Here is a 27,763-nt window from a genome sequence, read left to right as displayed (position 1 = left end):
ACATGGCCCATCATCATCTACTTCAGTAATATTTTGATCAGCTATGTAACTAACTTTATAGCACCAACAGTCATTCAGTGAGAAGATGCTTAGTTTTTATTCAGTTCTGTTTCTATGTGATGTTTTTTTGATGATTTTAACTAAGTGAAACCAGCTGAGGAAAACCAAATGTGTTATATTTATCATCAGTCAATATTCTTGAGATAAAATATACCATAAAAATACATTACTGGCACTGTATCAGGTGAAAACACGAAGATGTTAGGTGTTAGTGACATATATTTAGAGGTTATAAACGGCAAGCGAGGGTATTTGGTTGCGGATATAAGACCTCTGGGTGAAAATTAGCATATTTGGTGGGAAATAATCCGCGAGGTGATTATTTCACCCAAATATGCTAATTTTCACCCAGAGGTCTTCTATCCGCAACCAAATACCCGAGCGCACCGTTTATAACCTCATTATAATATGCTAAAGTTAAAAACAAGTGAACAATGTCGTTATTTAGGGCCGAAGTTGGAACGAAAGTTCAGGAGCGCCCAGCCTCATACAAACTCTAAAATAGAACGTTTCAGAACGCGCGCGCGTGCACAGTTGAATTCATAAAATACGGTTACGCAACGCATCGATATCGCAATTAGACATCGAACTTGAAGAATTTTACTTCAAAAAAAAACGCTCAAAAAACTTTTAAAAATTATGTTGTTACATAGCCTCCGCTGCTTACAGAAACTCTTATTTGTTGGTTCGTCAAGCTGCACTAGACTAAAATCTAAAATTTAACAATCAAATCAATCTGAAGCCATAGACTTGTTCGACATTATGGCGCGTTGAGCTCTTAAGTTGGCGTTCGAAATTTGCACGAGCTCAAAAATGTTACGCGGCGCGAGGTCCTCTTGTTGAGAATATAAACCCCGGCTCCTGCCAATCAGATTGCCGGATTCCAGCTAAGCATATTATAATTGTCTATATCCTAGATTTAACACTACTATGTGAATGAGTATAATGCACTTTATGAGGGTCTAATGCACTTTATACAGGTCAGTATGCTCTAGTTGATTGAATAGAAATGATTCTAATATTAATTATTGGAATTCATGTATTCTTGTATCTGATTGATGGCATATGCACTGTGATGCTCTTAGGTAGATATTGCAATATGTATATATTGCTTTGTTGTCAGAGTGTCTCATATCTCCTCCACCCTTTTCTTTTGTTGCCTTTCTTTCAATAGCCTATGACAAGCAAAAGGATTCTTGAAAAATAGTTAATGAGATTATACCATCCTTGTATGGATTACATATAATGTCCTATGATGATAAGTAACAGTTGACAAGGCATCATACTGTACTTGCACATCAATCATTCAAGTCATAGATGAACTGAATGATCCTGTCAGATTTGCACTTGTAAATATTTTGTAACTCTTTTTCAGAGGTTGGCATGTTGACATATGTATCTTACCGTATGACTTCATTGATGAGGTGAGTCTGACAGAATAGTATATACAGTGCATTAGATTTTATTGGTGTCTTGAAAAGAGAGAGACGTACATTTGAGAGACTGAGTGGCCCTGGATGTCATGTATTGCATTAAAGTCAGATACTTCACTGAACAAACAAAAGATAATCAAAATGTACATAGCTATATCATGTGGTGAATCCTTTTAAAAAAACCAATAGGTTTGAATTCAATAATAAATTAATATTCTATTGTTAAACATGCTGGTTAATATTGAATCTTTAACTTCACCAGAAAAAAATGTCATCACATATTATAAGACAGAAATGAGAATAATGCAAGAACATTAAATATTGATATCTCTCTCTTGAAATACAGAGATGATATATTTGGTATGTGTATCAGAGCACAAGGCAAGCTAGATCAGTTCACACAAAAAATAAACAAAATGCATCTGGCCTTCAGATTTCATTTGAAAGTACATCGTAAGAAATAACATATCTTGACCAAATTATTGACAAAGGTCAAATGATGCAATAAAAACATTCTCACACAAAAACATCAGCCACATTTCAAAGGTTACTCAGAAAGTCATGACAATCTACTAGCGCAGTTAAGAGCCTCAGCAGTTTCAAAACATTCTAATACATTTCAACATGCAACAACAAAAGTAACTTTACTCATAAACTCAAACACTTATAAAATATCACAAGGTCAAGGATAAAAAAACAGGAAATATCAGAGATTGTTACATAGACATGCAAAGTACTAAACATAAGAGAAACTCAAACAGAAGCAAATTTAAACAAACTATGAAGGAATCTGATCTTCACCAATATGAAGTAAAAGTGACTTTGTGGCCATTGAGCTCCACTGCCATGTTTGACATAAAATGTATGACAGATGTTTGTAAAGAATTTGTACAGTAAATATCATCAGAGCAGTTGATTATGCTGTTTTAGAGGTGATTTTTTATAAACCTGAAAAGACAAATATCCAAAACATTCTTAGAAGAAAATTTCTGAAGACTTTAAGATACTAATCTTTGCATGCAACAAAGACATAAGTTACACCCACAAATGAAACAAAGTGTCCTAACACAATAGTAATTTGACTTCACAACAAAATATGTTTGTCAAGTGGTGCTTTGCTGTGTAAAGAATTCAAAATAAACCTTACAGTCACTCGTCCTACATTCATTATATTATAAATTGCAATATGTACTTATTTTTCAAAGGACAATGACAGTGACAAAGCTCTAGGTATGTCGGATAAATTTCAGTTGGTACTGCAGGTTGCAAGAAAGGTACAAAACCTAATGGGAAAAGCTGCAGACAGTCTTGAAAAATTAAAGAAGTAAGTTACTGCATGTTCTCTACCTATCTAATGCTAGATATGTTGCCTACTTTTTTCAGTTACCAAAAGTCCAGGGAGTGAATTATAAATAGCTCATTTTTTTTTTCAAATTTTCTATTTCTATAGCATTTCTTGATAGAATTTTTTCAAATATCGCTATGGTAATGGTTGTTTTGCATGCATGCACTTTTGTTCCTGGTATCGTACATGCCTGTGTCTGTATCCTATGGAGTTTTTGGTACAGTAAATTTCGGTGTTAGTGGTGCAGAGCCAGTATTAGTGATGAGCAGTATATTTATTTGTGGTGGCATTGAATGCTATTTGACCTTTGACCTCAAAGTGGTTTCAGGTCAACACAAGGAAATTTGACATGATGTCATTATTATTTTGTTACATATCTCATGATGACCAAGCCACAGAGTCTGTGAAGAACTGTCATAGACTTATGAGTTTATGTGAATAATTCTGCTAATAAAATTAATATAAGAATTTCTCACTGTGTGAGTTGAACTTTTTATTTGGCCATATCCTTAGCAGATGGACTGGGCAACTACCTAGCCAATGCACAATTGTACGACAAATTGCACATACAGGACTTACTGAAAACTTTACTTTTTCAACTTTGCTAATAAAATTGAACTCTAGAAGGTATATCGTGATAAGGTTATTCACAAAATACTCTTATTTATCTCCTCATAGATCGCATGCTTATAGTATTGTCCTTGAATATCTTGGACCTAGCTCTGCCGCACAATGTACTGGGACATAAATCACAATAATTTTGTGAATAACCATGTATTATGTGCCCTCCATTTACCTCTTTAATCCAGTTCCTGATATCAAGGCTCAACTTTGACATAAGGCAAAAGATATGATTTGGCCACACCAGTAATGGCCCTGGAACATGGCCCTGGTCACAGAGATCATTTCCATAATGAACAAACAATGATGCTGATTTGGATCACTGTCTGAAACTTACTACATTATTATCATTTTTTTGCCTTTCCTTCCTAATATTTTTCAAGTTTTATAATTATTTTTTTGATTATTGTTATTATTATTATTATTTTCACCATACTGTATCCACTGACTTGAAATATAGAAGTGTAATAAAGTTATTATTATTATGTTGTCAATTCAGTCTTGTAATGTGGGAACATCCTGAATCACACCGGAAGCTGTATTTTTTCTGCTGTGTTGCCTTTGTTGCATCCATATTCTTGCCTGGCAAACTTCTCTTTAAGATTACAGGTGAGTAAAGTTGTACTGACAATAACAATTTCTTGGCCTCACAGGTTTTAGGGAATCCCAGTACCATTACTGTTTTTTTCACCACGATTGTATTGAAATACTAAAGTGAGCTCCAGTAATATGACTTGGAAACTCTTGTGCCATTTACCCAACACCTGTGATTTTAAAAGCTAATGGCTTACTAAAGGGCCATGTCCCTGTATAAGTGAATCTCTCCATATGGCTGTAGACCATGAATGAGCTCATAGCATAAAAATGACAAACTGAAATGTTGTGTGAACTTTGTAATACAGATTGGGTGAATATCTAAACCGATTGCATTTCCATAGGTGTTGAAAATGTGCTTTCTTTATCATGAATAATGTGGATTTTATTGTTAAATTTTGCTGTGGTCAAAGCTCACAATAGTATTCCCATGTTATGTTATTTGTTTGTGTCAGTGCTGTAAATGTCACATTTTCACTGCTTTCATCAGCTTATTACTAATTTGCATTTTTAATGAACTTTCCTAAGGGACTGGTCAGTTTCTTCAGCCTGGGGGGGGGGGGGGGGGGCGCGGTGGATTCATGGGGGGGGGGTCACCCTGTTTTTTACTTTGGTGATAGGGGGGGGGTCACCATGTTTTTGAAATGCCCAATGGGGAGGTCAGTGTGTTTTTGAATTTTGACACAGGCTCATCATTGCCTAAAATGCTAGTGTCAGCCACAAATTTCATCATTCAGTTGTATTTTTCGGCGGGCTCTTCGGGCGCGTAACTTTAAAAATCAATCATATTTTTCAGCATGCCCAACTTTAACATATCAAGCATACATACATCAGAGATATCTGTATGTTCAATATTTCTCAGCGTGCTCTTCAAGCTCATTACTTTAATATATCAGACATTTTTCAGCATGCCCTTCAGGTGCATGACTTTAATATACAAGGCATATATATCAGAGATATCAGGATGTTTCATATTTTTCGGCGCGCCCTTCGGGCGCCATACTTTAATAAATCAGAGATATCTTGATGTTTGCTAAGTGAAAGTGTACCATTATGAAATCTGCATTTCATATGAAAAGGATGACAAATTTCTGATACTTTTCTGTTCTCTCTATGAGAATTCAGTATGAGAAAGCAACATGCACAAATATTTCACAATATATATTTGATACAGTGACTTATTTTAGAGATAGAAAAATGACAAGATATCTTTCCTTCTCATTGATGCAATTATTTTCCTTTGTGTCACAGGTTTCCTGTAGAAAGATGCTTTTTATGAACAAAATAACAGTTAAAAAAGGCAGTTTTTGTCATTATTAGCTGTGCTTTTATGTTTCAATGTTACAAGAAAAGGTCCTCTCAGACACTGTACACATCAGATTTGGCTAAAAAAGCTCTCTATGGCTCCTCAAGAGATTTAATTATATGGCACAGATCTATTTAAATGATCACCATGGACTCTTTCCCATCCAAAAATAATAATCTACAACATATTTAAAAGTTTCCTGCTGATATTCGAATATGTCCCATCTTCATAAATTGAAAAAAAGCCCATATCTATTATCAAAATTATCTTAAATATCACAGCTGAGCTATATTGACTGCTAGGTCGCTTGTTTGGTTGTGGGAAAAGTTCTCTGGGATAGTATGATTGACTATACAAAACAATGGTGTAAACTCAAAAAGGCAAAAGCCACATAATGTCATCTTATTTGCATACTTATTTACATACATTAAAAGAAACTAGAGGAGTAAGTTGAACAGTATATATCTTATATACAAGGTCTAATTGTAACATATTTATGTAAAAGAAAATGAATTACTTGCCAAAGGATGGATGGGGAGGAAAATGTTGCTTCTAATGATGTGCCCTTGCCCTCACATGTATTTCACCTATGGGAACTTACTTAGAAAACAAAATGGCCACCATACATATATATGCGCACTCTATGGCCAAGTTGGTTTTTAGCTCATATTTAGTATATGTATATATACCAAAGAGTGCTGATATAGTTGGTAAGCAGCATCCGTATGTCTGTACTTATGTTAGTATGTGCGGATGTATGTCCATCCACATCAAAACTCCAAAATCACAGCACCTACCATCTTAGTATTTGGTGTACAGGTGCACCCGGGGTGGAGATGTGAATTTGTTCAAATTCTCAGAAATTCTCAGAAAGTAGATTAGTGAAATCATTTAAGAAGTTCCACGGAGATACGGAGATGTTGTATCAAAATATGACCTGTCTGTTTCTCGAATGATGACTGACAGCATACCCAATTTTGACTCACAAAAGTAATTTGGTGAATTCAATAAAATAACAATGAAATTGTCGCTTTGGGTTAATCTTGACGGGTGCAGCTAGCGGGCAGGGTATGCCTACCCTTCTGGACACCTGGTACCACCACTATTTTGTGGTTCAAGATGACCCCATTGCCTCTGTCATTTTCGATATGTTCCTTGGACCTGGTAAATTCCATAGTTACTTTAAATGATAATAATTATTGGACCTGACACATGCCTGTGTCAAAAATATGCAAATGAGGTAAACAAAGGGAAAATCAGCAAATCGCTAAAACTCTAACCACAGGCCAGATTTGTTTGAAACTTGGTATGCAGGTTCTTTATGACTACCGGTACATTAGTTAGATTTTTAGCTACTATAGACTATAGTCTATAGAAGCTATTGGGATGGGTATCCGTCCGGCGTCCGTCATCAGTCTGTATATATGTATGTATGTATATGTATGTCCGTTTGTGAGGCGTCCGTCCACTCAAGTATCTTGAGAACTGCAGTACTTACTGATTTGATATTTGTTGTGTAGATGAAAAAATGATTTTGAGAAACAATTTTTTTTTAATTTTTAGCCACTATAGACTATAGTCTATAGAAGCTATTGGGATGGGTATCTGTCCGGCGTCCGTCATCAGTCTGTATATGTATGTATTTATATGTATGTTCGTTTGTGAGGCGTCCATCCACTCAAGTATCTTGGGAACTGCAGTACTTACTGATTTGATATTTGTTGTGTAGATGAAAAATATGATTTTGAGAAACAATTTTTTTTAATTTTTAGCTACTATAGACTATAGTCTACAGAAGCTATTGGGATGGGTATCCGTCCAGCATCCATCGTCAGTCTGTATGTATGTATGTATGTATTATGTCCGTTTGTGAGGCGTCCGTCAACTCGAATATCTTGAGAACCGCAGTACTTACTGATTTGATATTTGTTGTGGAGATGAAAAATATGATTTTGAGAAACTTTTTTTTTTAATTTTTTTGATATTGTTGAAAATGCGCAGATTAGTGCCAATAAAAGGCGCTTTTGGTAAAAAATCTTCTTCTTCATAACCGCTGGTCAGACAACTTTGTTATTTGGTATACAGGTCTCTAGGGATAACCCAACTTAGATTTGTTCAAATTGTGATGAAATATGCAAATCTGTATTTTTAAGGAATTTTTTGTCATTTTTGGTCAAAACTTTATTTCATCAAGACCACTCATCTGACAGCTTTGATATTTGGTATACAGGTTCCTACAGATGAACTTAATATGATATATATTGAATGTATGATGAAATCTGCAATTTTGTATTTTTGGTGCAATTTTTGCCATTTTTGGTCAAAAAATGTGTTTCTCAAAAACTACTCGTCTGATGCCTTTGATATTTGGTATACAGGTTCCTAGGGGTTGTCCTAGTGTGATATATTGAAATTTGATGAAATCTTCAACTTTTTTTTCGGTAAATTTTTGCCATTTTTGGTCAAAATAGTTGTTTCTCAAAAGTTAGTCATCTGATAGCTTTGATATTTGGTATACAGGTTCCTAGGCTTTATCTTAATGTAATATATTGAAATTATGATGAAATCATCAATTTTGTATTTTTGCAGCTAATTTTACCATTTTTGGTCAGGCCATCCTGAAATGAGCTATCAAAGATATCCACCTTCTTCATCCGTACATGTGTGTCACAAAAAGTTATTCTCTACATAACACAGCAGAGCTCTGTTGACTGTGGGGTTGCTTTTTTTTTTCAAAACCGCTTTAATATTTGGTTTACAAGTCCCTAGGATGACCTTAGTGAGATGCTTTCATACAGTCAGGAAATACTTAATTTTGTATCCATGTCTATAGTAGCTTCAGGGACTTTGGCCCTATGTTTTCAAATTGTTTGGTTAAATTTGATAGTCTTATTTTAGGGCAATTTTTGCCATTTTTGGTCAAAAAATCCTCTTCTCTGAAAACGCTCGTGCCATTGCCTTAAACTTGGTATGCATGATTGTTTGGTTGGCCTCCATCAGATTTGTGGCAAAATTTTCATATTTGTACTCTTAAGGGCGATTTTCCCAATTTTTGTTAAAAAGAATTATTTTCTCCTAAATTTCTTGTTGGACTGCTTTGAAACTTAATACCCTTGATCTTAGGGTTGTCTCTGTTGGATTTGTTGAACCTGGTGAAATTTTCATATTTGTATTTTTAGGGCAATTTTTTTTTTCATGTACCGTATGGTGCCATAACTCAGGCACATCTCAACTGATTTTATCGTAAGTTGGTACAAGGACATCAATCTTTGTCATATGAACGTCACTTTGTTTCACGATACGATTCAATATGGCCGCATGGCGGCCATTTTGTTACGATTTTTCATGTCCCGAACCATAACTCAGACATGTATCAACCTATTTTATTGTAAGTCGGTACAAGGACACCAACCTTTGTCATACATATGCAAGTCAATTTGTTTCACGATACGATTCAATATGGTCGCATGGCGGCCATTTTCTTACAATTTTTTCATGTCAAGAGCCATAACTTCGGCACGTCTCAACTGATTTTGTTCAAAGTTGGTACAAGGACATTGACCTATGTCATACATATGCACATGACTTTGTTTCATGATACGATTCAATATGGCTGCATGGCGGCCATTTTGTTTCGTTTTTTCATGTCCAGAGCCATAACTCAGGCACATCTCAACCAATTTTATCCAAAATGGTACAAGGACATTGACTTATGTCATACATATGCTCTTCGAATTTTTTTACGGTGAGATCAAATACAATGGCTGCGTGGCGGCCATTATGTTACGAGTTTTTCATGTCTGCAGCCGTAATGTAAACATGTATCAACAGATTTTGTTCAAAGTTGATACAATGACATTGATGTTTTGTCATATTATGTAATAGATATGCATTTCAATTGGTTTCACAATCCGATGCAATATGGCTGCCTGGTGGCCATTTAGTTGCATTTTTCATGTACAGAGACAAAACTCAGACATATTTCCACTAATATCATTCAAAGTTAGTACAAGGACATTGACTTACATCATACATATCCACATCAATTTGTTTCACGGCATGTAGCAGTAAAATGTCAATTATTGAATTTTTGTAATTTGGCTGATATGTCAAGAAAAGCTGTATCAAATTTGATGAAACTTGGTACAGATGTTGATCTCATTGTGTTGTAAATACAATTCAATGACACTTAGCAGTATCGTTAAATTAATTGCTAATTTGCATTTACATGATGAACTTTTGTTTTTAGGGGAATGTCCAGAAGCTCTGCATCAAACTGTATAAAATATGGTACTGGCAATAATCTATCAGTGTTATGATAGGATGCAAAAATGTTTGGTAACATCCTGTCGATTAATTACTAATTGACTCATTTAATGACCTTTTGTAATTAGGATGGCGGCCTACCATGGTTTTATGTTTTGACCACCATGGAACTCATTCTCAGCCATTAACCCTTTCACCCCAGTTCCCTGTATACAGGTCCAACTTTACCATAGAAAACAGTGGATTTGGGACAAACCATGGTGGTGAAAGGGTTAAGCCCCATATGTATCGCAGTATTTTTAATCACAGACCTAATTAATGAAGAGGACTCTATCCTCTCCGAGAATTTGTAATTAAAGTACTCATTAACAAGTGGGGACTCGACTGTGTCATCAACAATGACTTGTTTTATATATCTTTTTTTTGTTTCGTTCATCATCCAACAGGCGCTAGCCCATTTACAGAATGAGGTACCCATAACCCACTACTCAAAAGAGCACTGAGGAGTAAAGTGCCTTGCTCAGGGGCACAACACCAAGCTAGAGTCTCAAACTCACCGTCCTTTGACAGTGAGTCCGATACTCTGGATCTTTCGGGACTTGATCGGGGTCTGGAACTGACCATCCTCTGATAGTGAGTCCGTTACCCTAACCACTGGTCGACGGTGCCTCCTTTTCCTGTATCAAGAAAAACTTTCTCACTTTACTTTGTACTTTTCTCAATTCAAGATGATTTATTTTCTTATTCAAGAACAAACAAGAGGACATTCAATTTAAACTTAATTCAGGAATCTATTTTCTTAATTATCATTTGAACAAGAAAACAAATCTTAATATTAAAATCTCAAACATTCTAGGAAATCTTCCTAGATTCAGATACATTCTTAATCTAGATTTCCTTCTGTTCGTGAAACAAGAAATATGGGAGTATAGTAAGAAAGAATATCTTGTGAGCAAATACTGTCCAAAAAATAAGAAAATAAATGTGTTATATGTTTCTTATTTTGGTAATACAGTGGGGAATGGGTTCACTTACAGCATAATGTTAGCAGTTCAGACACTCTCACTCGATCACATACAAAAGAAAAACTTGCCAAGTATTTTCGTTATTGTAGATGGAAATGCCAACAAATGAAACAAAACAAAAGAAATCAGAAATTCATCAACAGTTCTTTGACAGATTCTCTCTTCTAGTCCTAGGCATCTTCCGAATGCATTTGCATATCTGAGCATGTCTTGAAAACAGTCACTTTTGATCCAACTGATCGTTCAGTCTCTTGGCATGTTCTTTTGACTTTCTTTAGACTGCAGGAAAAGCTAATGCAACCAAAAAATATTCAATGAAGTATTGTCAATAAATGATTTTGCCTTACAGTATGCCATCAAAATATTTACAACTTTCATATGAACATAAGTCAAAATACAGAAATAAAGTTTTCAAATAAACTGTCAAGTCTCAAAGACAGAGACATTCAGACATGACATATTTTGAATGACCGTGAAACACCATGTTATTGTGTTTCTTTGCACAGGATTGTTCTTGGGAGTAAAGTTGTTTGTAATCAACAGTGTGTATCGGAAATTCCCAAGGGTCAAGCGCCGGTATGATTCTATGGTGAAGATCTGGAAAGAGTTGCCAACAGATGCTGAACTGAAAACAAGAATGCAAATGGCTGAACGAGAACAAGTAAGTACAAGTATTCAAAATTTTATTCTTGATTTTGCTGTGTTAAACTGTATTTGACAAGCAAAAGTGAACCTTCAGATCTCATTACCACCAATCGTAACATTAGGATATCAGGTTATAATTGTTTAAAATCATGCATTAATTAATTATTTTGATCAGAATGAAAATATCTATCAACATGATCAGGATTCACACTTCTAATCATGTTAACAATTGTGTTTCACAATGACTTTTTTATATCAAAACTGCCTGCAAACATTTGAGTGCAGTGCTATGGAGATATACATTGCTATCATCATCTGCCAGTAAGAATGGGACTGTTCACATTTGTTCTTAAAGTCAGCAAAATTGAATTCTAGAAAATGTTCTCTACATTAAAGCACCAAAACTATGAATGTCATGCATTGTTATTGAAGCTAGAGAACATACCGTATTTCGCCGAGTAAACGCCCCCAGGCTCCGCCTTCAAAATGATGAAAATGAACATGGGGGCGTTTAGCCGATCAACTCCCCGGAGATTTATGCTAATTAGGTCAATTTCAGGGGCGAAGAGAGATTTGAGAAATGAAGTGAGCGTAATACAAACTCTCGAATTCATTGATCTTTTCTCTCAACTATTTATTTCAAAATAGCAATAATAATAAATATACAACTCAAGAAATAATATCAAATAAATCAACTGATGTAACACAAAATCAGAAAAAGAAATCAAAATCAGAAAAAATCAGACGGCTTGAAATTCATAGTGCAAATTCACAACGGCGTTTGTTACTTGTGCTTATCTTGATCTCATGCTAATCACAACTGTCTAAAAAAACCACGCAAGTCTTTCTTACTAACTGTCCTATCACTGTCATCGTCATCAAAACCTTCAAAGTCCAGGTCGCTTTCTTCACCATCGTCGTCAAAAAGAAGTCCAACAGCCTCATCAAGTAATTCTTCGATGTCACCATTGTTGATGTTCTCGAATATCATGTCATCTTCCGAGCCATCCAGGTTGTTGGCAATCGCTGTCACCAAGAATGACTTCTGGATGATGTTGTCGGAAATGCTAGCCCATGCCCGGCTCACCCAGTTCACGGCATCCTGCCTCGACGGCTGCTTCAGGTTGCCAGATGCAGTTTGGCAGCCTCCCTGCATGTACCGGACCCATTCTTTATGGATAGCGTCTTTGAACGGCTTGTTGACTGATACGTCCAGGGGCTGAACGATCGACATACAACCAGCGGGTACAAATACGGTATCTGTATCGATGTGGTCCGGCGGCTTCCCGAGTAGCAGCAGCATATGTTGGTGGGCTCTGTCGAGAACTAGGAGTCGCCGGACATCGTCAACATTTCGACCCCAAATGTTGTCGTACCAAAACACCATCTTCGCCGATGTCATTAAGCCATTCTCGGTAGCAGTAATGCGGACATTGTCTGGAACACTTAGTCCTTGTAACACCCTTGGCCCCAATCGCCCATTCCGCTCTCTGTAAGAAAATAACAGAAATTGTTACTGCACTTGCACTATCACGTGAGGTCTAATGAAGTTTGATTGGCTAGAACGGTTTTCTGTACCCCCGAAGTAATTGTGTACACACATAATCAGATAATGGCAGGGTAGGCTTGAAAGTGTAATCCAGTCAGACGACGTTACTCGTGCCCCTATGTGACCTTGAATATTCTGGCGGGTATGTAAACAGGTAAACAAGTCATCACGAACGGTAACCGCAGGGGCTCTGACTCCGACGAAACATTGTCTTACCTGAAAATTATGAAGGCTGGGTCCTTATGTCCACTGGCTCGGCAAGACAAGGCGACGTTGAAACCACGTTTCTTACCACCAGTTGTCGCAATGCGGACAGACTTCTCACCTTGTACGTTGTTGGTAGACGATGGGGCGTTGTCGAACCTAACCATTGTCTCGTCCATATTGCCGATGTTGTACAGAGTGTAGTCATGGCGTTCTCGGAGATGTCTGATGCTGGTTCTGAATGCTGTAATCTGCTCGCAGTAATCTTCAGGCAGCTTCTGGGAATCGTTCGTACCTAAAAAAAAAATTAAAAAAAATTAAAATAAACATTTATATCAGTGTACAAGTGGAATAAAATTTAAACAGAAAAATCCTCTTTCCTGTGTAAATCTTAACTTGTTATTTTTACGTCCTGTTCTCTTAGTCTGACTTCTAGTAACTTTATTTTATTACCTTGTGCCGTGTTTTAAAAACCATTGATTGATTGTTTTTAAAATTTAGTAAGTGCTCTTCGCGTTTACGATGAATTAGGGTACGTACCTTTGCGTATACCAACATGGAATCGGGTCTTCCAGCACCGTAACCATCCGTAGATGCTTTAAATTCGGTGATACCAAACTGAGCTGCTCGTTCTCTGGCATGTGCTTGGAGCATGTAGTTGGTGACCACTCTGCCTTCAGCCCTTTCATCGCACAAAAAGTCAAACACATCAGTGTCCAACTCAACTAAGCGAGATGGAGCACCCTCGTGCAGTTTGCAACGTTTCTTGTCTCGGCCGCCATTGTATTGGAGTAGCTCTTCGTACTTGCTACTCCACTCCCGTAAACATTTTCTGTTGATGCCCAGCTGCTTTGCTGCGAGTTGTAGACTGAGTCCCTTCTCACGAATCGTTTCAACGACTTGCAGCTTCTGCTGAATGGTGAAGCTACGCTTTACCTTGCTGATGCTTGGAGTAGACATGTTGCTCAGATGTGAAATCGTATTGCTATGGTGACAAAATAGTTTTTCTCTCTTTTATTTCATATTAGCGAACGTAAGAGAAATACCAGTAAGGTGTTAATTTTCTCTCTTTTATTACATATATTAGCGAACGTAAGAGAAATACCAGCAATGTGTTAAAATTGTAGAAAAAGAACTTGTGAAGAAAGTGTCAGCAAAGCTTGAATCCTCTTCATGTACATTCGCCGAGCCATCCTCATTTGTGTGCGGTGTAAATGTTCGAGCGTATAGCAAGCCGGAGCTGCTGTAAATCATGCCTTTGTCGGTCCCCTACTCTGTAACTTTGTTGTGACCGTCGAAGTGTTTGCCGAAACTGGCTCCTTTGTTATTGTGTTGAGTGTGAATGAATATGCCGACGCAACATCGGCTCTTTTGTTAACGTGTTGCATGTTGATGAAAAATGAGTTTGGTGAACTGTCAATCAAACTCCCATGTCAGGCTATAAATTCTGCGTTCGGAGCAAGACGCTGGCATAAACGTAATTTCTGTGGTCAGATTACAAGTTTTACGATGGTTTACGTCATCATAAAGTTAATTCCAGTCGTTGGCATACCGCACTACGCTCATCGTCAGCTCAAAGTTGGTGAAGTATACAACCTTCAACGTCAGTCGAGTAACGTGCACGACAGAAATGCCGTCACTGTCGTCAATGACAACAAGAAAGTAGCAAGTTTGAGGCGAGACGTTGCAAAACTCATGTCGGCAGTCATGGACGCTGATGTTGCAGTGAATCGTCATTACTACCTGAAACCAAAGCAACCTGCTTCATATCATTCTCCAAGATATGGAGTGCTGCAACTTTGCAACGTTGGGTTTATAGTGAAATCCAATAAAGTTGATCAAATCCGACAAATTCTACGCAGTCATCGGTCTAAATTTACTATGACTGTAACGTAATTCCCGCTGTTTCTGACAACAGCACAGACCAAACGGCCCTTTTCAGGGCCAGCACATACTCCAAAAAGAGTTGCCGTTTAACCCAAATAGAACGCACACACACACCTCACACACCTAATTAAACAACACAGAGACACTTTTTTCGTCGTTTTTATTCGAGTAAAACAAAAATGTTACGTGTCTCTTCTCGACCATGTTGACGTTAGGGAGTCTCCAATGACGGGAGAGGGGGGCGTTTTCTGGAATATACCCTCAGATTTTGTTGAAAACAAAGGTTGGGGGAGGGGCTTTTCCGAGCAGGGGCGTTTACCAGGCGAAATACGGTATTATCGCATATATATCACTTGAACCTCCATGTAAACAATGGCTGAAAGACATGAGAAGGCAAGGAAAATTATACCAAAAACAGAGAAAGAGATTGCTTATCAGCAATATGTAAACAATGGCTAATGGACTTCATGATTTCTAACTCTAGTTTGTCTTATAACTGAAGTTCTGTTTACTCTAAAAGCATTCTAGTCCTGTACAAAAGACATGTAATTAAGAAATAATAAAGATAAAAATATGATGCTTTTTAGCTTACATTTGGTATATGTATATAAACCAAAGACAACTATATGGTAAGTTGGCGGCATCTGTATGTATAAAAAAGGAAAATCCTACATATTGCTTAAACTCTGTGACTGTAGGCAAGATTTTGTTGAAACTTACATCCAGGTTTCTTTAGGTAACCATATTAGGTGTTTTCAAATTCTGGTGAAATTTGCATGTTTGGATTTTTGGGGTAAATTTTTCAGTCTTTTGTCAAAAAAATCACCTCCTCTGAACCATTTGGCCAATTGCATTGAATCTTGGTATGCATGTTCAGTCAGTTTGTTGAAATGTTGTTGAAGTTTTTGTATTTCTATTATGGGGCATTTCAAGCTCCGCTGTCAGCAACATTGTGCTTATCAAATAGGCTGATTTTCTGTCATCATTCATCCATCCGTCATCTGTCCGCTGTACATCTGTAAACAATTGCTGCCTTCTCTGAAATCGCATGTTTGATTGCTTTGAAATTTGATATGCATAATACTTTGGGTGACCTCAATTAGGTTTGTTCAAATCATGGTGAAATTTGCATTCTTGTATGTTTTGGGTTTTTATACTGTTTTTGGTAAAAAATCTTCTCTGAAATCGCTTGTCCAATTGCTTTGAAATTTGATATACTGTTCACTTGGGGTGACCTTAAAGTTGGTGCAAATCATGGTAAAATATGCAAATTTGTTTTTTAGGCAATTTTTGTAATTTTGGTCAAAAAATATTTAAATATCTTCCTCTTAAGGATTGCAGGTCAGGCAGCGTGGATTATTGGGATATAGGTCCCTAGGGATGACCTTTTTCAGATAAATTGTTCAAGTTGTGCAGAAATATGCAAATTTGTGTAGTTTTAGGCAATTTTTGTCATTTTTTGTCAAAAATTACTTGTCTGACAGCTTTGATATTTGGTTTACAGGTTGATAGGAATGATCAAAATGGTGATATATTCAAATTATATTGAAATTTATAATTTTGTATTTTTGGGACAATTTTGGTCAAAAAATTTGTTTCTCAAAAAGTACTTGTCTGATAGCTTTGATATTTGGCATATAGATTCCTACAGAGTAACTTAATGTGATATGTTGAAATTATGATGAAATCTGCAATTTTGTACTTAGGCAGCAATTTTTGCCATTTTTGGTAAAAAAATTTGTTTCTCAAAAACTGCTCGTTTGATAGCTTTGATATTGGGTATAATACAGGTTCCTAGGGGTTATCTTAAAGGGCCTATGACATCATTTCCAAAGTTTTTTATTTTTTCCCTTCAAAAACTGAGTTAGGGGACCTGTCTATGGATTGCATATTGTGTCAGTTCGGAAAGATGGCGCACGAATGGCGAAATTCAACTCCTTTTTCATGCCTGGTGATCAGGGGGCCTCTTCGCACTCGAACCAGGCAGCAGCATTTGCATAATGACCAACAGGTACAATTGACGTCATTGTACCACGCTATTGTCACGAAAGTGTATTTAGCGGTCCTTGCATAAATTAGACTACAAACAAAGTCAGCTATATAAACAGTGCTCACAGACGCCCAGTCAACACTGGCAAGGAAGCCACACCGGCGGTCCAGCTGCAGGGACTTGTCAAGTTGCTTCCGGCGAGGACAGTGTTGACCAGAATTCAGAAGGTGATTTCGAGGGGAATTAGCTTGAAGGCGCCTAGGCAACCCCAGGCATCATTGACGAGTGGTTCCAAATCAGAGTCGGATTCTGACTCTGAAGGACAAAGCACGAGTGGACAAAGCAACACATGCTCGAGACAAATCGGAAAGTACAATGAGGCTACGTTTCATTTCTTTGTATGAAATAAGACAGTATCAGTCTTAGTTTGAACTTTTCACGGTTGATTTTATTTTATAAAAAGTGGAGCGATCCCGCGTCTGAGTGTTTCAGTTCAATGCATCGCATGTTGTAGCTGCAGTACGGTACACTCAGTGTGACAGTTTTCGGAAGACGTCAGTTTTCAGACATTCAATCACATGCTGTTTGTCGTACTCACTTTGCTCCATAATGATAGCGTTTTACAAGTTATGTGACCTCATATTAAGTGAAGTGATACTGCTGTCCCGTTTTGGATATTTTTTAGTAGAAGCTATTTCTTGGTACAAATTTGGCAAAGTTAGCCAGATCGTACGATAAAAGGTGCCGAAAGCAAAACACAGAGACAGTCAATATGTCCAGTTGCTGGGTAAGCGCCAAAAATGTCAAAATATGGTTGAGTCATCTATGGTTCAAACGTAACTAATTATCGCAAAATATTTACATACAGTTTTTTTAAACACATTGAAAATGAAAATCGGGGTTTTAAAGTTTCAAATTATCAACATTTGGCCCCTAATCACATTCCAAATACGACGTCCGATTACTGCGATAGCAGTCCAATTACTACGCACTCAACACGGGGTCAAAAATTTGGCAACTTGACCCCTAAATACCACTTCTGTCATGTTAACAGTTTGAGGATAAACACAAAAAGTTGCGAAAGGTATGGTAATAAGATTTCGTAGTGCATGTCATTTATGAAACGGCTTTGGGTGAAATTCACTACCCTATCCAAAAACTATCACTGTCAGTGTAGCTGTGTTGGACATCGAACTTTAACAGAACTATCATTTCCTTGGAGCATGAGACAAATGATGCAATCGACCAATGTTCCCGTGCATTTTCAGAGCAAACGAATCCTGTAAAAAGTGATGTGTTAGGCCTATTTTGTACATGTTTTGAATGAAGAAAAACAAAGAAAGCTTGTCGCCGCATTGTTGGGTCGCCATTTTGAATCGCCATCTTCACGATTGTGTAGATACGGGAAGCTTCCTGCCGCACAAATGTTTCCCGATGAATGAGGATGTGACATCGACTGTCATCCTTCTTGTAATGTTTATTTCCCATATTTGGCACGAAAGCATAGTACACCTAATCAGATAGCCTGACAAGTCATTTTAATTCACTCGATCGGCGGGGCGATCGCCCGTACACGACATGTGACCGTTGGTGATCTCATGAAAAGACCATGTCACTATAGCAAACTAAAACATTTAGGCACTAAGCTTACAATGTTCTCTCGTGCGCTGCGCTTGGTGTACGTTCTGAGCAAAGGAAGCCCTTGCCTCACAGCCTTACGGACATGAGATTTGCGAAGGTGTGAAAGACTCTTTGCCGGTATTAAGATAAGTCGTCGGCTGAACTTCGAAAAGCCAAAAAAAGTTGAACGAGTTGGGCTAGGGGTACACACCCACCCGTAACTTTTACTTGCCTTTTATCTGGACAAAGGGGGCGATACGCAATGCAAGGCAGTGACGTAAGCTAACTTCAAGACCCAAAGAGTGATTTTACGTTTGGTTGTATGGGCATGTCATAGGCCCTTAAGGTAGTTTGCACCTTGAAAGTGAAAGACTTTGGGAAGTTTGGGAACTAGCAAAACAAATGCGCAACATTTTGCCATATTTAAAATTCAAAATGGCCTCCATCTCTGTGTAACTCTATGTAGAAAAATTAAATTTTCTAAGACAGTAATAATTTTCTTTCACCAAGAGCTTTAAAATGAGCCCCAACAAGTGGTAGATCCAAAAAAATGTAAAAGTTTGAGAGTCCAAATATCTGTCCCTGAGGCGCATTCCACCTTAATACGATATATTGAAATTATGATGATATCTTCAATTTTGTATTTTGGGGCAATTTTTGCCATTTTGGGTCAAAAAATTTGTTTCTCAAAAGACTACTCATCTCATAGCTTTGGTTAACAAGTTCTCAGAGATGATCTAAATGTGATATGTTCAAATTGTGATGAAATCTTCAATTGTGTATTTGGCTATTTTTGCCATTTTTTGTCAGACCATCCTGAATTGAGCTATCAAAAAGTTCCACCTACTTCACCAACACATGTGCAGAGCCATATGGATGATCTATATCGGTTTTGTACATAAAGTGAAAAAAAATCTGAAAAAGTATATTTTTGGCAATTTAGCTGGTTTCAGTCAAGAATTCTGAAAATCATCACCGTGACAGTTCTTAGAATCTCCTTGTCTGATTGGTGCTGTATGCAGGTTTGTAGGGATGACCCGTTTCAGATTTGTTGAATTACAATAAAACTTTCACTAATATTTTTTGGGAATGTTTGCTAGTTTTTGTCAAACCTTGAAAACATTTGTCTGGACAGTTGAGCTGTGGTTAAAGCCACAATTGCTGCCAATTTTATGCATTATTTTCATGATTTTATTTTCAAACCAAAGTTGGTTTGTGAAAATGTGCTAACTGAAGGAAGTATCACTGCTCACTGATTTGGACCATTCCTACACGTTTTGACAGGCTGAATAATAAATTTGTACCGCACTCATAAAATGGCGCCCCATGGAAAAGTACAAAAAGCAAATTATTTCCTGCACATACACATCATGATCATAAAAGAAACAAGATGCCATTTTACTTGAATGCACAACACATGATAGCCAACATTTTGTCATCGTAATCTTCTTTTCTCTGTCACATGATTAGTTTTTGAAAATGGCAGGAAATCTAAAATTATGTTAAAACGTTTGAGTTTACAGTCACTTACAACACTTACGACAGTGCTATACACTTTTTCAGTGTTTAATGGGTGTCATTCAAAGAAAACTTTTGGAAAACTGAAGGTGTTGTGAGATCTGTTTATTACACATTTGCAGCTATTGGGGCTTTAAATATCAGTACTCAGACAAAGTGTGCCAGCAGTCGCCAGTGGCACTGCAATATACTAATGATCTCAGGTTTGACTTTCCCTTCTGTATATCTCACGTTCACCTGTATTCTCTTAATTGACAAATCAGTCACACTTATCTTTTACAACTGTCTAAAATATCACAGCGGAGCTATATCGGCTGCCAGGTCGCTTGTTTTTCAATTTAATGCTAGAAAATCCGTCTTCACTGCAACTTCTTGCTTGATCAGTGTGTGACTTGGGTTGAGAGTAAGCAGCAGGAATGTTTCCTTCCAGTTTGTAAAAATCATGCCAAATTAGACAAAATATAATTTTGAGGATATTTTTTCATTTCAGTCAAAATATTTATTTCTAAGAATGTGCTCATCTGATTGCTTTGAGATCCAGTTTACAGGGTTCTTGATATATTGTTATTATGATGGATAAAATTGTGATGAAAATATTGATATTGTTGAATACGGCAGATTAGGGCAATTTTTATCACAACTGGAAGTTGTGATATAGAGGTGGTTTCAACCGGTGTTTGATGTCGTCCATTTCCGTAAACGACAAAAAGTCAAAAACTGCTGAACAGACTGCGTTGATATTTGGTACTGATACATAGACTGGTTCCAAGGTTCCAATTCCGAAAAATGGAGCCAAACGGAGCGGAGGTTATATAGTGATTTTGGGAAATTTCTAACCCCCCTTTTTAACTAATTGATTTTAGGGGTCTTTCATATATGTAGTTTTGGAATGTACACCAATCCTGCATTGTGGACTGTTTAATGAGTTGTGGAACAGAAATGAGGTTTTGATGAATGTTAGAAATATGCAGGATGGCTGATTCAAAGTATATGAGATTTCTATGCTCTTTTGGGTATCAAAAGCAATAAAAAAAAACATATTTCATAGTTTAGATTCTCACTTTTGAGATGACCCTAAGCATTTGTTATGTAAACATCCTTGAGTCAATATACAGACTTTGACATTCCTGAGATTAAGTATCCACGACCTCACATGTTACAGTCTTTCACTACCATGGTATGGCCCAAACCCATTGTTATCAATGGTGAGTGTGGACCTGTCTACAGGAAATTGGGGTGAACAGGTTAGACAATGCCGTTACAAGTTGTAGGTTAGTTATCAAGGTAGCACCAGCATAGAGTCCTAAGCATGTCCCTGTGTTCTCACAGGAAATTACAGGGAAAAAAATTATTTGAGAAGTTTCTCTCCTTTAAATAGAAGTATATTACAATTTAAACCTGTCATGGATGGATTGCTCTCAAATGATCTGAAACACAGTTATTGCCCATTAGCAACAAATCTATAGCAAGATTTATGTAAAGTTCATGAACTTACACAAGGTATTAGACAAAAGATGACCATGACTTTGCTACTTTTTCAACATTTATTTCATTCAGATTTCCTCAGCTTAGTGTATAATTTTGTAATCTTAATTACTGTCAACTTAGCTTTACTAACTTATTCTAACCTCATTATTCTTACACTACTGTTATACCTTATAACCACAAAATTTCAAGAGATGCATATATGATTGTCAAACAATTTACAAATATGTCTTCTGCTTTTTTCTCCATATACTGGTACATATACATGTCCCTTTTCTCATAAAAATGGGCTTAAAATCGCAATGTGAAAAATAGTCTTTCAGCTGTATGTTGCTCATTGACTTCGTGGTCTGTCTAATTAGTCCCCACGGACACCGTCCGGGGGGACTTATAGGTTTGGTCATGTCCGTGTGTGCGTGCCTGCGTCCGTGTGTGTGCATCCGTCCGTCTGTTCACGCAGATATCTCAGACATGCCCTGGTCAATTTCTTTCAAACTTTGCACAAGGATAGTACCCTACCCCATACAGATGCACATCGATTTGTTTCACAATGCGATCAAATTTGGCCATGTTAGAGGACTTTTTAGTTTACACCACCATAGACTACCATGTATAAGTCAGCTGTCTATAGAATCCCATGTATAAGGCCAAGTAAAATAAAAATTTAGTTTCTCATCATATTCATATTGCAAAAAGGATTCAGTGACACAGTTTTTAGTCCCCATGGATGAAGTCCAGGGCCTTATGGATTTGGTCATGTCCCTCCGGTCACGCAGATATATCAAATATTTTGACAAAATCTCCCGTGACCTCGGTGACCTTTGACCTCAAATATACATATTTGTCCATAACTCAGTAACCACAAGTGCTACACCCTTCATATATGGTATGATGGGACACCTTATGACGCCACATATTGTACCTCATTAATTATGTGCATATCTAATTTTGAGCGAGCCAATAGAGCTTGGTCTGATTTTTGGTATATAGGGATGACTTAGCAATTCAATTTTTTTGACAAAATGTCACATGACCTCAGTGACATTTGACCTGAAATATACATATTTGTCCATAACTCAGTAACCACAAGTGCTACACCCTTCATGTATGGTGTGATGGGACACCGCATGACGCCACATATTGTACCGCATTAATTATGAGTAGTTTCACAATGTGCCAGTTGTGATCAAGTGCCATTGGCGCTATTTTTATTATTTTATCTACAAATGTAGCAAACATACCTTTACCTACTACAGTAACTTTGAATTAACAGGTGCTTTACTTACTTTACATCATGTCAAGTACACTAAGCATGAATAATGTCCAATATGACCAGGATAAAGTTTTTGAATGTGGACTTGTGGTTTGATTCTGCATGACATTTGTTGTCAATTTTTAGCTCATATTTGGTTTGTATATAAATACCAAAAAGAACTTATATGGTGAGTCGATGGTGTCTGTATGTCTGTATATATGTTTCATCTTTTTTATGAAAGCTCTTTCAAAAAACTTTGTCTTTAAGGAATGATCCATTTCAAATACTACCAAGTTTCAGGATGTACAACTTTGAAAGTGATTTAGACATTTTGTCGACATCCATCAGTTCAGAGATTTTGCTCCGCATTTAATTAAGATGAACATCTTATGTGAAATTTCATCTCAACAAAGTGTCCACGTGGCCCTGAATGCAGCTTTGGTACACACAGGCTTGAAATGCATTACTTTCTCATGAGTAAAGCACACTGTTAATTCAAAGTAGTAGGTGAAGGTATGTTTGCAACATTTGTTGTTAACTTTCCAGTTTATATATACCATTTACTGTGTTACTACATAGAGCAATTCAATTGTATGTAATGATAGTCATGATCAATGCTTTATCTTACTGAATTACATTTTTCTTCATGTAATTTTCCAGTACATGCTACCAACATCATCCTCAAACACATCACTCACTTCTGGTAGTCAAATGAACAGATCTCAAACAGCACAAGCAGTTCTAAGTGGTGAAAATCAAGCATTTTGTCGGCTTTTTTCTTTGCCACCTGCTGAAGCACCTTTACCTGGTAAGTACTCATATTTATCCAAGAATCATAATAAATACTGGTTTGGAAGTGAGTCCTGGTCTGTTGACTGAATACATATACATTTAACTCTTATGTCACATGTGTATGACATATAGTCTATACGTAACAATTAGTTCACAAGCCATAACATGCCAGTACATTTATCAATAACGAACCTCATAACTGCTCCAGGAAAACTTAAAATATGATATAGGCCGGTGTGATAAGCCAATATGAATGGTGTTGACCTTCAATCAACCTTCACAACAGTCTGTGCAGTTCAATTATATGTTACAGGTCTGCACAGGAACATGACATGTACATGTAAGGTAGCAGATACTAAATGTGAGTTCAATTTGTAACATTGTCATTTTTAGAGTGAATAAAAAACTAGTGGTAAACACTTTATCTCATAAACAGCTATCACAGGCTCTGAGGAAATGGCTGTACCCATTGCGGTTCTACATTTTCATCTCTCACAATATACCAGACAGGATTTGCTTCTTATGGTTGTAGCTTTGTTGAGTATGACATCTTGTATTTATTATCTACAGATTGGCACGGGGGTAAAAGATGTACATTGATAAGCAAAGAGAAAACTCTGACAGGTGCCTTTAAGAATGGCAAATTATATTTGACAAGAAGGTATGTAGATATTAATACATCTTACTGTTTATATAATTCTGTGTAGTTAGATCACTTTCTCCATGAATTTCATAAATGTTAAATGAAATGTTGCTTTTCATCAAAGAGGTGTATATATACCCAATAAACGTATTCAAAGAAATTTTTCAGAAACATGCCAAATCTTGTATTTATTAAATAAAATCATCCAAATTTATCACATCTATTGTAATGGAAATCACATTTACTCAATGCTGAGTCTACTTTTATTATTGCTGCTTCCACAAATTTTCTTTAAGAAACACTGGAAAAGCAGGTTATATGATCAGTCTTTGTTTCTGATACCTTTCGTCAACCTCACGCAGTTTTTGGTTCAAAAGGCTCCTTCGATCGACTTAAGAATGATAAACTCTGTCAACCAAACTCCCTTGGTACTGGCGAATCAATTTGTTTAGCAGCAGACTTGTCAGAGCTGCTTAGGAGGGAGTATGCGGCCTGTTGGCCAGAGTGAGGCCATGCTTAGTATGCAAATGCATATTTAGCTACCGTAATCACTCTATTAATTCGAATGCTCCATTAATTCGACCACCCAATATTTTTTGGATAATTAATTATTTTACAACCTCAATTGTTTGGCCATTGTTTAACTGCATGATTTTTTTTCCTCTATAATTCGACCACAAGTGTATTGGCATTGTATCAAAGTAAGAGTAACATTGTAACAGTAAAATAATTCTGAGGTACTTTTTTTAACCTTAATGTCAAAGTCTCCCAAAATCCGACAATTGAAACAGTTTGTCTTGGGAATTTAGTATGGCCAAAAACAATAACATAAGGCCCGATTCTGACATAGGAATCCGAAAATTGAAACAGTTTCTCTTCCGAATTAAAGACGGCCAAAACAAAACAGTAAAGTAGGCCCCAATTTCACGTACTTTTACATTTTAATATGTCAAAGCCAAATTAAATCGGAAGATTGGAAGAGTTTTTCTTCCAAATTAGTACGACTGGAAAATATATATACGAAACGAAATTCTGAAATAATCAAAGTTTTGATAAACATTTATAGTATTTTAAATATCATCATGATAAATGCAACTTAAAAAAGAGATATAAAAAACAATAGCTTTGTCCATAAACAATAAAAATGTCATTTCCGTAAAGTTTGGTTGATCCATGCTTAATAAATTCTGCCAGGGAGACCTCCAGTCATAAAAATGCCAGTGGACCAAACAAAATTCTGAAATAATGACAGTTTTGATAAACTTTTACCGCATTTTAAATATCATGATTATAACACTTACAAAAGAGATACAAAAATAATAGCTGTGTCCATAAACAATAAAAATGTCCATTTCTGTAAAGTTTGGTGGTGGGTGCATAATAAATTCTGCCAAGGGAGACACCCAGTTATAGACCTGCCACTAGACTAACAAAACAAAATTCTGAAAGAATTAAAGTTTTGATAAACTTTTATAGAATTTTAAATATCATCATGATAAATACAATGTGGAAATGAGATAAAAATTACAATAGCTCTGTCTGTAAACCATAAAAATTCCATTGCCATAAAGTTTGGTGATCCATGCTTAATTAATTTTGCCAGGGACACCCCCTAGTCATAGCCCTGCCACTTGACTATTCATAACTTTCATGCAACCCAAGTTTAATGCAAGTAAAGAAACAGAAAAGACAATTATATTTTTTATTAATTTGTTTTATTTTTCTGTTACCATCTTCCTCCATTCCCCTGATATTAAGAAAGTTCCCCTTTGCTCCGAGTTCAAGCTTTGAGTTCCAAAACCAGGGAGGTTCATTTTCCATATATCTAGCACCCTCTATAGTATGAATAAGCAAGTAAACATGCATGGCGGTCTGCATAAATGATGCTGTCATGTCTTTCATGTACAAGTGCTTTTCTGTCGCCATCATGTATTTCTAAAGATAAAATCTGCAACCTGGACCTTCTAAGTATTGGGAACTATTAAACTTATTTTATTCTGTTTTACCTGTAACAGTCAAATGTTATCATAAATGTCACCTAAACTACATGCTGAATGTACATATAGTCCTTGCCATGCAAATTTATGACCGTCAAAAATATTCTATCAGTTCGACCGGCCGGATCTTCGTAATTTTATTTTTCTTCTATCAGTCTTTTCATAAATCATATTTATTTTTTCTGGTCGAATTGATGGAGTGATTACGGTAGTTAGAGTTTTTGGCTGTCAATGGTACACTGCTTTCAGAGCAGCCTAAACTTTTGAGTTGCCGGTGGTTTATTTCGGTTAATCTTCTAAGTTGTGTTTTATTTTGACATCACTATTGACTGTGATCACTGAAGAAAGGATGTGCATATAATATTTAATATTTGGTTCTTATATAGCGCACATATCCACAAGTACATGTGATCAAGGCGCTTTACAATTATTATTACCCCTGGTCACTGGACCTAATATGATACCACTCAACTCCCTGGGGAGCAAGCAACAGCTCACATGTGCAGCCAATAAGCGCAGCAGAGCTAAACGCACACATTACAACCACTGTCCTACCAGGTACCCATCACTCCTGGGTGGGGAGAAACAATTAGGAATAAAGTGCCTTGCTCAAGGACACAACACCACGGCCATGCCGGGCCTCGAACTCGCCATCCTTTGATCGCGAGTCCACTGCTCCAGCCACTGGCCCATGATGCCTCCTGCCTCCTCCATATATTTGGATGGATTTATGTAGGAAGTATGTGAGTGTCAGAGTCAGAAACAACTTATCGTCCATGGCTCAATACGCAATACAGACCCAAGTATTTAAGCATGGTCATGATACATGTATGTTATGTTATGTTATTTGTTTCACTATTGTTACCTACACTTGAACTACATGAGGAGCAAGCTTACATTCAGTCTGAGACTCATAGATTAAGATGTTTTAGTTAGTGTAGACCATTTCGGACTGTTCCAATTTAATTTGTAATTAGTTTACAGTTTGTATTTTTGTTGATATGATGATGTTCGTAGAATAAATGGATTCAATCTGTTTTATTTGTTGATGTTCATGAAATGAATATATTTCTGTTGATAACATTCATGAAATAAATGTCTTTGTCATTTGATGATGATGTACAGGAGATGAAGTAAACTATATTTTAGCACATTGTATCTACTGATATTTCCTTTTGTACCATAAAGACATTATTATTATTATTATTAATCTTTATTTAAACTCGATAACTCCATTGGTGAAACACCTCTTTTCATGGAGGTCGAATAGACAAAAGAAAATCATATTACACTTTACAGTACCAACTTGAAAACAAAAAAAACCACAGAATTACAAAAATAAAAAAACTACGAAGAGGCATCAGGCAAGTACTACCGGGTAAATAGAATACAGAAAGTTGTTACAAGATTTCTTAAAACTAGTCAGTGACTCAGAGTCCCTGATTGATTTGGGGAGATTGTTATATTCATCCACACCCGCAACAGACAAGGTGTTTTGATAAAGAAGTGTACATGCTTTGGGAACTTT

The 27,763-nt window shown here is 36.6% G+C and overlaps 1 protein-coding gene across 3 annotated transcripts in view; it reads left to right on the top strand.

Annotated features, from left to right (window-relative positions):
• Positions 1–27,763, top strand: part of LOC139127715 (GRAM domain-containing protein 4-like) — a 137,177-nt gene that overhangs the window by 103,051 nt on the left and 6,363 nt on the right. For all 3 annotated transcript variants that reach the window (XM_070693610.1, XM_070693609.1, XM_070693611.1), the window contains 6 exons: positions 1,436–1,484; positions 2,699–2,817; positions 3,959–4,068; positions 11,157–11,311; positions 23,464–23,611; positions 24,166–24,256. In XM_070693610.1, the coding sequence (XP_070549711.1) occupies positions 1,436–1,484; positions 2,699–2,817; positions 3,959–4,068; positions 11,157–11,311; positions 23,464–23,611; positions 24,166–24,256 (672 nt within the window). The remainder of the gene's footprint in view (positions 1–1,435; positions 1,485–2,698; positions 2,818–3,958; positions 4,069–11,156; positions 11,312–23,463; positions 23,612–24,165; positions 24,257–27,763) is intronic.

This window comes from Ptychodera flava, unplaced genomic scaffold, assembly GCF_041260155.1.
Source record: "Ptychodera flava strain L36383 unplaced genomic scaffold, AS_Pfla_20210202 Scaffold_35__1_contigs__length_1935909_pilon, whole genome shotgun sequence".
NCBI classification, from domain to species: domain Eukaryota; kingdom Metazoa; phylum Hemichordata; class Enteropneusta; family Ptychoderidae; genus Ptychodera; species Ptychodera flava.
Note: the sequence above shows the minus strand (reverse complement) of the source record. Positions and strands in the feature narration are given on the sequence as shown.